The sequence below is a fragment of the Cyprinodon tularosa genome, unplaced genomic scaffold (genome assembly GCF_016077235.1).
Source record: "Cyprinodon tularosa strain WSP-4 unplaced genomic scaffold, ASM1607723v1 ctg80, whole genome shotgun sequence".
Taxonomy (NCBI): Eukaryota; Metazoa; Chordata; class Actinopteri; order Cyprinodontiformes; family Cyprinodontidae; genus Cyprinodon; species Cyprinodon tularosa.
The window spans coordinates 1,082,618-1,095,687 of NW_024039563.1; the positions used below are offsets into that span (position 1 = coordinate 1,082,618).

The following is a 13,070-nucleotide window of genomic DNA, read 5'->3' on the forward strand; positions in this document are numbered from 1 at the left end:
CACCAGCTGAGAACTTTAAAGGACTTCTCTTTCACCCTTGATCGCTTTTCCTCCTTTACTGTGTAGGTTTTACAAGAAGCACCAGGTTGACTGCTCTAACATCAGCTGGTGACCTTAACAGACTAGAATATATTAACGTTTAATCTTCAGTCCTTGACGTTCAGTTTGCATGCTTTGAACTTTTGCCTTGTTCTTATTATGAGATTATGGGATTAGTAATAAAACATTCTCTTTTACCAAAAAAAACACTTTGAAATCTCAAACTGTCTTTTAAATGTCTCAGGCAAAATAATCTCAGAAGATCAGAAATTTGATGGAATACTTGGATCAGGCACCTAAAATTATTGTTTATTTTTAACCCGATTTCATGAATTCTATAAAAGTTAAATGATTTGGTTCTTGGAAAAAACATCAATTATGTTGATTTACATTCTTCTTCTTCGCAACGATCGAAAATATCACACAGTGTATGCCTGGCTTAACTGTTGATGCTTTAAGGTTTTTTTTTAAAAGGTGTTTGTTGTTTTTATTAATATTTAAATTTCAGAATTAGGTTTGCTCCTTCTTGAATGAATAATTTCATACCAGACGATCAGGTAAAATTACAAATTTAACAAAAGGGGTTGCAAAGTGAGTACCTGCTACTCAGAAGTCCATTAAATGTGGGTGAGGGAAGGTAAACCAGACTTATAGCTTATTTAATCTTGGATTTAGGTTAAGGTTTCCTCCCATAAAAGCTCTCTGTTCTGGCTGTTTTCCCCAGCTGCTTTCTGCTCTGGCCCTCTTGTCTTTAACATGAGAGTTTTGCAGACGAAGGGGTTTTATTTAAGGAAAATGGTTACTTTGTTGGGCTCAGAGGATATAGTGTCATCCTTAGGATTTCCAGGCTCAGAAAATGGGTTCTGTATCTTTAAGTCCTCATGCTGAGACACCTGAGAAGTTTGTGGCAGGCTCACTAGTATCTCTACTCGTGTACACTCACTATACTACAACTTCTTTGCAGCCAGAATCCTTATAAAAAAGAGAGACTCAGAAATATTGATCACTTTTGCACTCTCTGAAACTCATTACTGCCATAATATGTTGCTGAAATAGAGAGATTAAAGTTTTACAGAAATCTCATTACCAGTTATATCTTCTGCAGCTCTATGCAGCTTGGATAAAGGATTCTGGGTTCTGGACTTTGTGACTCAAAGATTAAACATCAGAGATACTGGATTTAAAGTGTGCGCATAGTTTGAGCTGCTTTTCTGTTCACTATGGTTTTATTTGAATTATTTAAGAGCAGCAGAAATGGTTCCCCTTTTGTTTAAGACCAGATTAATATATCTAATGGATGGGATCAAACTTACAATATTTGAGTGGCCTTTAAGCTTAATAGCACTGATAAAAGTATATCCTTTTATCCTAAAATATCCGTATGTTTTCTGATATATCAACATTTCAAATTTCTGGTAAATATCAGCAAGAATAGTTGCCAGCTTAATAATTAAGAAAAATAATCCAGAATAGAAGAATAAAAATGCCCTTTGTGCTAATAATTCCTATTTGGTCCAGGAGCAAAACACATGTTTGGTAAGCATAGTAAAACATTAAACACAATATTTGCTGTTCTGCAGACTTTGCTCCAAGCAGCAGCTGCTAGTGTGTTGCTCAGCAGTAGCTGGTCTAAAAACCCTGTGCTATGTATTTACAAGACACTTTATTAATTCAATCTCAATTCAATAATTGCATGTTATTTTATGCTGTTTAATAAGATAGACAGTTGCAATATCGAAGAGTGCATATCCTGCATTTTGTCAGCTTGAAGCAGGAAGCTGTCTAGGTCTGCTGGTTCTGCTCTTGATGTTCTGCCCGATAAGGGTGTGAGGAAACTCTGAAGGCGTTTAAAGGCCTATAGGTACTGCAGATCAGAACGGACTGTGATGATGCTCCAGTGATGCTTTCAGCTCCAATCACTATCCACTGCAGAGCTGCTGTGTCCTTTCAATATTAATAGACAGTATGTCAACACATTGCTAGAGCACAGTATAGTCCTATGAGGGCACTGTCAGGCCGGGATATTTATTTCATTTTCTCCTGAAAAGAATGTTTATGAGGTGGCTACTTATCAGCAATTCGATTAAATAAAATTACGATTTTTTTGTTGTTGACATTTTTTATCTTTATTTTGTGAGAGCATTAAAATACAGTAGTAGTTACTTTCAGGGAACGTACAACGTTACTTGCACAATTACGTAAATTACATCTAACAACTTTGAACAAGCAGGGAAAGATAAGTTTACCTGAAAAAAAGCAGGAATAAATGACATACCAGGCGGTGTTAGACTTACATGAAAGCTATTTCTATGTATAAAGACAGGAAGCATTTGGGTTTATTATTTTGGTTATGGTACAGACACTTTTATTAAATTATTACAATAATTTTATTATTATTGTACCAGTCACTTCTTTACCCTATAGTACATAATCTTAAAGTCGTAGGGAAGCGGCGGTTCCAACCGTTGCATTTCTGAATCCTCCCGAGTGGTGCCCGACTTTACACGAGTGAATAAAGTGAATGTGATTGGTCGATTATCAAGGGGGCGGGATTGTTGTGGCGGAAAGTTCACAAGCAAGTTTGATTGTGGTTTGTCGGCAGCCTCTTGCTAACCAGTTAGCAACTTAGTGCTGCTTAAACCCAAATTACATTGGGACCAAGTAGCACCAAATTGGTGACTTAGCAACGACACTGTCAAGGAACGCTATGGACAGGGGAAACATGCTAGAGGAGTAGAGTTTTGTGTCGGAGCTCGTGGATGAGTCTCCTCCGTCATACATTTTTTATTTAGAGGAGGAAAGCGGGGACGTAGTTGTTGTTGAAGAGGACGCCAGGGCGGCAGAAGCTTGGTTTGGTGTAGAAGGCTTACAGCCGCACATGTTTGAGCTCTTGCCTCGCAACGCTGCCAGTTTTGTTAGCTCTACGCCTGCTGAAGACACAGACGTGTCCCCGTGAACACTGCGACGTAACTCAATCGTAAAGTCAATTATTCTTATTTCAACTGCGAAATATGAATCATGATGCTATGAACGAAAAAATTGATTGACAAATGACCTTTGATATATGATTCGCCGAATTTAGGTGTACAGGCTGATGTATAACTCACTGGCCTGCATAAAATAATGAAAAACAACACAGATTTTAAGACAGGATTTTTTTTTTTAGATACACAATTTTTTACTTTTAGGACAATGGGTTCTGATGAACAGCACATTTATATACGTGTTTAAGCCAGAATGATTTAACATTAAAATATGACTTCTCAACGACTTTAAAATTTGAAATATACAGGAATCAGCATAGCCATAAATAGATCTGGCTTCTTTTTATTGAGGATTTAAGCAGTCTTTATATTTTGTGCCCACAATTTATCCTTTAAAGAATAATTTAAATAGCTAATCTGACAGTTCATGGATTGAGTCAAATCTATCCGAAATGGCTGCAAACCTAAATAATCTATAATCTAAATAATGTTAGATTGTAGATTCCTATACTTTTTTTCCCCTTTGTTTTTGGCTTTTACTCATTTACCTGACTGAAAGCTTGAGTTCTTCCTCAGTTAATCATAATGTAGCTCCAAACGTTTCGCTGCCAGCAGTGACTCAAGGTGCCCCTCACCAACTGCATCTGTGTGTCAGAACATTAACCCACAAGGCTGCCTGCTTACATGGAGAAACTGCCTGTTTGTCACTTAAATTATTGTAGGTTGGTTTAAAATTTAGATGCATACTTAACCTGCTGTGAGACATAAAGGGATCCGTTCAGCTCTGTCAGTCTGTGCATAACAACTTTAGTTGCTCAATTTACTGGTATAATACCTTAAACTGGTGGGAGTGTGGTGATTTTGTTCTATATTCATGCCTATTACTAGAGTTGGATGTTGTAATTTCCGTAATGAAGCCCTGCAAATTGGCCTTTCACATCAAGGCTGAACTCTAACTGCAATTTTGTCTGCGACTCTGCTTTCTCATCATGTGTCCTCATTATTTCGCCTTTAATCTTTAAACATAGATAAGTGGTCCGGGTCTCTCTCACATTGTACATCATTCCAGCACTCCGCAGGAGCTGGACAGCTTCTGGAAGATTTCCAGTTAACCATGTGGTACAGGAGACATTGCAACAGAAGGTGAACCTTAATTGCTGTTATTTTGCCAGGACTCCTTCTGGCCTATATTAAATATTTAAAAAAAGGCACACAAAAAAAAAATGCCTGTTCCATCTTCTGCAAGTAAAGCAACTGATTGACCTTCTTTAAGCCACAAATAAGTTATTTATTTCTAACGGCTTCTTGTTATTTAGCAAGGGCTTTTTTTGTTGTTGTGATCTAAAAAACAGTTTTCTAAAGCAATCACACAGAAATATTAATAATTAAAGACCTCTTTAAAGGCTGCAGATGGGTATTCAAGACGTATCATGATTTTAACATGTCACCTACCTGTTTAAGTTAGTTAAGTTATACTCAACCTTTAAATAAAAGTAATGTTTAATGTTTCACTCCTACGATCAATGCATATGCTGCCATCCAAAAATGTTAAAACGCTGCTAATCTTTACACATTTGTTTCTTCATAAACCATCAGAAAACAAACCATAATTCAGAACAGAAAGAAAATTTGGTTTCAAAATAGTTTTTAGAATTAAACTTTTAAAATTGTGCATGTTGCAGGTATATTCAGCCCACTTTAAATGTATGATCCTGAATAAAATCCAGTGAAACCATTTGCAAAGTGGCTAATAGCCCACGTGTCCTTCTATGTGTTTTCCTAATTCAGTCACTGAAAACTTCCTGCAGCTTTTAAATACATCCTTGCTCCCGGCATGTGAATAAATGGTGGAATTCCCTCTTCTGCACGTCATTCAGCTCTCAAGAGGTCTGGTGATGAGCCATTTATTTGATTCAGTGGTGTTGGTGAAGGGTTGCATCTAAAATTGAAAGGGTGGCAGTATCAGTGGTTAGGGCATAGGGCTTTGAATTCATGAGATTGGGAGTTAAATCCCCCACACCCACAGACTCTGGCTCCCTGAGCAAGACCCTTAACCCCCACACTGGTCCCCGGGCGCCGCACAATGCCAGCCCACTGCTCCCCAAGGGAATGGGTTAACTGCAGAGAAGTAATTATTATTTGACTATATATATATAAAAAAAATGATGGTTCTCCTCAACATTCATTCATTCCAGATCAATGTTGATGGAGGACAGGGGGAGCCAAGTAAAGGAAAATGATGGCTGACTTGAAATTGGGAAGGGTGGGTGTTTCCTTCTAGCAGGGCGGCTGAGAAGCCAGATTAAAGTCCAGGTTTTAGGGCTGAATCTATTAATGGGAACTAATTTAGTAATCAATTAATCATTAACTGAAGTATAGAGACTTTAAAATAATAACTTAGAGCAGTTATTATATCAAAATTGTAGGAAAATATATATTAGTATGTTGCATTTAAGATGAAAAAAATGTTTTCTTCTGTCAATATGCTCTATCCAGAACTCCTCTAGTGGAAAAGTTTTTAGTTTCACTGGTTTAATTTAGTAAAAAAAATCTTCTTTAAGGAACCTTTGGCTATCTCATTATTAGTCGATTAATTGGAAAAATAATCAACAGATTAATCAATTTGCAAAATTATCATTAGTTGCAGCCCTACTAGGTTGAAATGCAAATCAAAAGTTGTTGATAATCTTCAGAAGTGATGTTCTCAGACCCACCATCCAAAGTGACTGAGCTTCACCTCTTTTCAAAGAAGGATGGAAAGAATTTAGACTCTAGATGTGCAAAACGGGTCGAGAAGTGACACAGAGATACTGATGCTGTTATTGCAGGGAAAAGTCCTTCTAAATGTCCCAGGAGGCAGAAAACTTCTCTTTGGTTACAGATTTGTTTTGTTGTTTAGTTTTCCTTCAATTCACAAACCAGTCCATGATGGCCCACCTTCAAAGTCTGTGGTTGTGATGTAATCGCTTTGCCGACTCCACAGATGTTTTTTGGATATATTAAGGAAACCTTTTAAAGGCTTTGGTCTTGTTGAATCTGACATCGGTTTAGCCGATCCACTGATATGTCAGGCAGATTTTTTAGGGCAGTGTGGCTTTCTTTTCCTGTTTACACGAATAAAATGGAGCAATGATAACAAAATTTACACAAAGTCTCAATTTTACCTGTAAAAAAAACACTGACAGCGCATAGCAAATGGAGGGAATATCAATAAATGCATTTCATTCGATCTCAGGGCATGGCTGCTTAATGAATATATGTGCACATCGGGTGATTGTGATACAAGAAAAAGTGAAAATATGAGCCAGCCGATGAATCGGTCCATCCTCATTACTAACATCACTCCTGTCACCTTTTTGTGACACACTGCTGTCCGCTAATGATCTCCTTAAGACAGTTGCTAATCACTTATAAACTATAAGATCAAGGAGTTGAGTTGAAGAAGCAGAAACCAAACATCTCCTGGTTTGTTGAACCATTAACACCGTTCTGTTTACAGGCCCATCTGCATTTCATTCGATCTCAGGGCATGGCTGCTTAATGAATATATGTGCACATCGGGTGATTGTGATACAAGAAAAAGTGAAAATATGAGCCAGCCGATGAATCGGTCCATCCTCATTACTAACATCACTCCTGTCACCTTTTTGTGACACACTGCTGTCCGCTAATGATCTCCTTAAGACAGTTGCTAATCACTTATAAACTATAAGATCAAGGAGTTGAGTTGAAGAAGCAGAAACCAAACATCTCCTGGTTTGTTGAACCATTAACACCGTTCTGTTTACAGGCCCATCTGGTGGAGCCGGTTCAGTCCTTCAGATACCTCAGCACTGACTTGCTCCTCCTTTGCTCTAAATGTTGACTCTGCAAACAAAAAAGCTCAACTACGCCTTTTAGTGAAAAGTCCTGATGTCTTTTAGTAATCCTTTTTTTTTTTTTATTCAGTTTGATCACTCGCTAAATCTACTGCCAGCTTTAAAATCTCTTCTTGATGTATCTTCCTTACCACCAAAGATTCAAAAACGTCTGGTTTTCATTTAAATGTACGGATGATTTGGAGCTAGTTGAATTTGAAAAGTCAGACATCTTTGTTTGCTCTTCTTGTTTTGGTGATTCTCAGAGTGATTAAACCTGGGCGTTTTGTTTCTGTGCACACCTATTCCTTATTTACATGGTGATTTAAAATGAAGGCGTTGCAAATCATTAGTTGCTCTCTGTAACTGCCTTTTTACCTTTTGTTTTTTCATTATTCTTCTTGTCGTTTTTTTTTTTTAATCGGGGGGTTATGTATTTTCTTTGTAATTTTTGCTTTGGATTTTGGTAATGTTTATTGTACAAATTCACCATTTCACAAAACACATTTCGACTGAATAGACTTCATCTATATAGAAAGGAAAATGGGAACCGACTGTAAGCACTTAAAACTTGAGTTGATGTCTGCAGGTCAAAAACCGCCATGTTTGTTTCTTTTATTTATCAATCTTAAAACATTTCTTTTAATAGATTGAAGGTAAAACTATTTAAATTGTTAAAAAAAAACAAATCTAATTTTTCAGTATAAAATCTTGTATTTCTGTTATCTTGGAGGAACTATTGAGATGTTTTTTTGCTAAACTTTTTTAATAAACTCTTAATTTTTTCACACCCTTTTCTAATTTTTTTATTTTTGTTTCTTATGACAGATATTGTGGACAAGAGTGAACTGAAGGCATTCTTTGAAGGCAACTGCTCGCAGATTTATTTTATCTTCTATGAAAATTTCATAACACTGGAAAGCAGCTTGAAACAAAAAGGTAAGTCACTTTCAACTGAACCCCACTGATTTCACCCCTTGTCTGTTCAGTCTGAGCTTTTACTTCCTAATTAAATTCATTTCCACTCCATATTCTTCCTTTTGTGTTCCAGGAAATAAATCTCACAGGGAGGAGCTGGACTCTATCCTCTTTATTTTCGAAGTAAGTCAGTTATCATCTGCTGATGTCTCAGATCCACCTATAACCTCCTATAGTCTGTTTTCAGCAGAGGTGTCAAGTAACAAAGTACAAATACTTTGTTACTCTACTTAAGTACACTTTTTAGGTTCCTATACTTTACTCCATTACTTATTTTTCTTCCTACTTCTGACTTCTACTCATTACATTTTTACACAAGTATCTGTACTTTCTATTCCTTACATTTTTAAAACAAACGTTACTCGTGGCTTCGGTTTAATGTTTATAAATATTTATTTCACGTCATGTGCACCATCCAATGCAAAGCACCACAGGCCAGATTCGAACCTGGGTCAGCCGCATCGAAGACTATGTCCTCTGTACATTGGTTGTGCGCGCTAACCACTGCACCACCAGCACGCCACACCACTGGTTTTCAGCTCAACTCTGGCATTGGATCATGATTGTAATTGTCTCAAAATCTGTGGAACCGAATGCTAGCTCTGCTGAAGAACATGAATGGCAAGAAGGGATTGTTTAGTGTGTAAAATGTGTATTTTTGTGTCTGTTTAAAAAGACTAGCATGCAGGGAGATCTAAAGGAGTGTGTCCTCTGTGTGTGTGAGACGATGGGCTTGCAGGTTACTTGTTTTTTTTTGTTTTTTTTTACCTCCCTGCAAAGCCAGATCAAGTTTCAAGTACATTCAGCTCTCTGGTTACATTTGCCATGGGCAGGTCTGTAAAGATGGCAGCAGAACAAAATGGAAGGTGTTCTCTTTTTTTCTTTTTTGTTAAGTTAGTTTTCAACATTTTCTGTCACCTTAAACCCGCCTTTAGTGTCAGTGCACATCCACTCATCAGAGCTGTAAATATATCCTGGATTCAGTCCTTTTCCATATTTATGGAGTCAATATTGAAAGCAGCTTAACCCTCATTTGTCCCCTTTTAGCCCCTGTCTGTGACGACGTGTGCTCTCACCCGTGCGCTGAGTAGATAAGCTTGCTTTGAGCGCTGTGGACGGGACAGATACGGGGTTGCTTTGATCCTGAGCTCTGGTACACTGCATTAAGTTGCTCATTGTTATATTAGTCATTTCTGACCATAGGTGAACGTTTTTTATTGTGTCCGGTTAAATTATTTGATTGATTTTGTTCTATTTGGATGATAAAAGATAATTTAGAGGATAGTTACATGAGATTGTAGCCACAGTTCTATATTTCTTCATTTAAACAGCAAAACATGACATGAACGGCCATTGTTGCCTAAGAGTAAGTCCAGTTAGATTCTAAACCAGTTGGACATTTTCTCAAATATTTTCTTTTTATTCATTGCTTATTTCTTTGTGACACACTTAGAACAATGTTTATTTTGCCCTTCCCTGACCAGCAGACCAAACAAAATGCGGTTCATCAGCTTGTTTGCATGTTTTCTTAGTTTATTCCATGGGGATTACATTACAGCCATGATCAGGCATGTGACCCCCTTTTCTCTGACTTGCAGAGGGAGGGAGTTAAAGCTCCCATGCTGATCCCTGATATCTTGAGGGGATACCCCTTTGTCCCTGTCCATAAGCTCATTTGAAGCTTTACAATCCCCCTTCTACCAGCAGCCATCACTGTTCTCATCCAGGGTTTGGTTGGTCAGATCTAAAATGCAGCACAGGGATTCTGTGGGTCATTAAAAGTCATTAAATTATTATTTTTTTAATTAAGGCCTTAATTGGCATTGAGATTTATTCAATGTGATTATTGTGGCATTTAAGAATTTAAAAAGCAAACAAAAAAATTATAAAAAAAAAAAAGGTTGTCAGATATATTATTTCTCAATTTATTTGCGCTTAAATGATTGTGGTTGATCGTAAAGCCGTATGTTCGGAAAAGAAGCTTGAGGTGTAGAAAAGGCTAGAGAATGGGAAAATGCTAATTTCAACAAAAGCAGCTGGAAAACGTAGCCAGATTAACCAGATTAAATATGAGATTAAATGTGTAATTTAGTCAGGCCCCGATGAATGAGACATCTTCCGATGTCTCATTCATCGGGGCCTGATGTTGTCTTTCAAACCATGTCTGTGCCTATTGGCCAATGCTCTGACCAATAAGAGGAACTGACTGTAACGTAATAGACAGAAAGCTGGTGGGGGAGTGTAAACAAACAGCCTGTCAGTAAAACTGTGAATACGTCCTTCTTAAAAATGAATGAGCGTAGAGCCTCTTTCTTCCTCTTTCAACAAAAACCCCAAGTCTAATCCTTCCAAAACTGATTCCAAATATGAGTCAAAAATCGGCATCAGAGCCAGCAGCCCTTCACACACGACTATCCCGAGATAGGGCCTCTGCAGACGGGCTGCGGTTAGCTCTGGCTGACTTTAACCTCGGAGGTCTATTGGTTGCCGCGGTCCTCTCAACTTCGGAAATGGTTTTTTAAATTACGCATTAAATCAGTAAATGGACCATACATGTAGTGATGCTTTAAAGTATAATATTCTTATCTCAAATTATATTAAAACGTACTTTTATGGAACAACAGCAACAGAAAAGAGAACTTTCAACTTTCAATGGAGCTCTGCATTGAAAGCTGCTGCTCCCGCAGTGCATGCTACTGTTCAATAGTTGTTGCCATCTTCATTGTTGTGCTTTCTCCAGCGTCGCACAGCTTTGTCGTCACGCCCTCAAAACCCTGCCCGCTTTGCATCCAAAAATTAAAAACACATCTCTGTGTTGTGATTGGCCCGCTAGTTCTAGGACCCGGGGCATTGGTCGAGGCTAGACCAAACTCGCAGGCAAAAATGATTTTGGCCGCTGGCGGGTGGGGCTAGTCTATGGAGGCTAGGCTATGGAAAGCAAGGAATTCCGGACATGGCTGCAGCCTGTCGATGGTAAAGGTGACAAAGGATTTAAAACAAAATAATTTAGGAAGCAAAATAGTTTAATATAATTCAGCAATTAATATTGAACAGGTTATTGCCACATATTTTTAAATTTTACTTTTGTTGGTTTTTATTATGCCAGAGATCTAAACTGGGAGTTAATGCGGATGGTAAACTTAATCGGATCAAACAGAAAACATTATGCATATGGTTAAGATTGATAGTTTTATTTCTTCCAAATTTAATGTCCTTGATCTATGAGTATTAATAGATTTGATAACAATTGAGTTGTGATTAAAATGAGCTTTTAATGTGTTTAATCACAATGGTCTGCTGAAGAAACCCATTTTTAGAAAATATTAGTATTAGTGGCTGTAGGGCTTTGACTAAATACTGAAAGATTTACAGATTTCACATTTAAACTGTCTCTAGTCTTCACCAATTAGCCTTGTTTGTGTGCTGTTAGTATTGCTCTCTGTTGTACCCAGAATGACACCAAAAGTGCTTTACAAGCTCCAGATTTTATAAAGAGCTGGACTCTTAACATAAAAATGAAAACATGGACATGGTAGCATGGTAGCAATATAAAATACTAAAAATTGATTTACTTATTATAAGTACTGAACTCAAGACAAAAACAGCGACATTTCAGCTTCACTGCCTCCTTTATGATATTCCTCTAATCTGTCACTAATGTTTTTATCTTAATGGATTTTTGATGGCTTCTGGCTGCTTTGTTTCTCCTCTGACTTTATTTTTCACACTGGATGTTTGAGTCATTCTTATTATATAAACATCCATAGCAGAAAATCCTGTTAGCCTGACCTAGCAGCTCTTGTTTACAGCATGTTTTTCAGAGTTTGCAATCAGATGGTCACTGCTAAGAACTAGTCCAGGCAGCTGAACATAAAATAAAAGGCAAATAAATGTTTTTATTATGAATTAAGTTCAGAATGTGACAGGATTTTTGAATAGATGGATATATCTCATTTATTGTGATGTATATTTTATGTTTTTGCAGCAGGTTTTATAGAACATTTGGACAAAGACCTTTGACCCAGGCTCCATACACAAAATAATAAAATGATTGTAGTCATGTGAAGCCATAAAACAGTAGATGCAGGTGAAGGTTTCATTCTTAGATCAATAATTTGTGGATTGTGGATCTTATTTTGGATATTACCTTAGGATCAACTATCTTATACATATGAAAAGAAAAATTTAGAAATGCTTTAAGAAGGACAGAGAATAAACAACAGAGCGTCTGTTTTATAAGGCCCTTTTTTTTCTGGTCATAAGACCAGAGTGAGTTCCTCAGCCCTTCATGGACTCCTGACTTGTTTATGCTCCAACATGACCCTTCACCGTCAGAGCATTTTTATCCTGGTGCCAGTAAAGTTGTGAGACCAGTTAAGGGAAAGCTTTGGAAGCAGCAAAATTCAGAAGGAAGCCTGTGCCAGGACCCCTTTCTCTCCAGGATACAGCCTTGCTGTGACCTCATCTATCAGCCGGACCTGAATCAGCATTTCAAATTCCCCCTCTCATCCTTTCTTTCAATTTTCCCATCCCTATTTAAAAGATATATATTGGTATATATTTGCTTTATCCCTTAGGTTGTTTTTTTTAAAGGGACATACAATGGCAGTTAACAAATGCACACTGGAGGTTAAAGATGTAGTTTGAATAATTAAATCCTTTTTTTATTATATTAGTCATTTTAAATGCTGCTGAACATCTGTTGCTTGTAGCTGCAGCTTTGTTTTTACGAAACATTTTAAAACGAGTCAAAAGCTTATTGCTCTGAAAGGTGGTATAATTATTTATTACTCTTGAATCACTAAGGTTATATTTTCGACTTTAGAGATCAGAAACAAGTAAAGATAAAGGTGACAAAACATGCAGTAAACCTAAACAACTGGGTACAGTGTATTACTAAACCAGCCTGCTGCTATGTTTAAGAAACAGGACACAAAGTGTATGCTTTGATTTTCATCCTGTTAGAATATAAGTTGGTGCGTCAATGGGTCTCTGTAAACAAAATAAAACAACATCGGCGGGGGGCTTCAGCTCATCCAAAGTGCTGCTGCTGCTAGAGTTTTATCCATTGGTCTTTGGCCTAAATGTATGCAGGATTTACTTTTGTTTTGTTCTGTGAATCAGGTTGCCATATATTTATTTTTGTAACAGAATGCATGGATAATTTAGAGTTCTTGAGAGAGCTGTTTTCTCAGGGTTCCCAGGATCACAT

General features: G+C 37.3%; 1 protein-coding gene across 6 annotated transcripts in view; it reads left to right on the forward strand.

Moving 5' to 3' along the window:
• The window catches only part of ralgapa2 (Ral GTPase activating protein catalytic subunit alpha 2), a 154,552-nt gene that overhangs the window by 19,285 nt on the left and 122,197 nt on the right, over positions 1-13,070 (forward strand). For all 6 annotated transcript variants that reach the window (XM_038271576.1, XM_038271581.1, XM_038271577.1 and 3 more), the window contains exons 2-3: positions 7,709-7,819; positions 7,932-7,981. In XM_038271576.1, the coding sequence (XP_038127504.1) occupies positions 7,709-7,819; positions 7,932-7,981 (161 nt within the window). The remainder of the gene's footprint in view (positions 1-7,708; positions 7,820-7,931; positions 7,982-13,070) is intronic.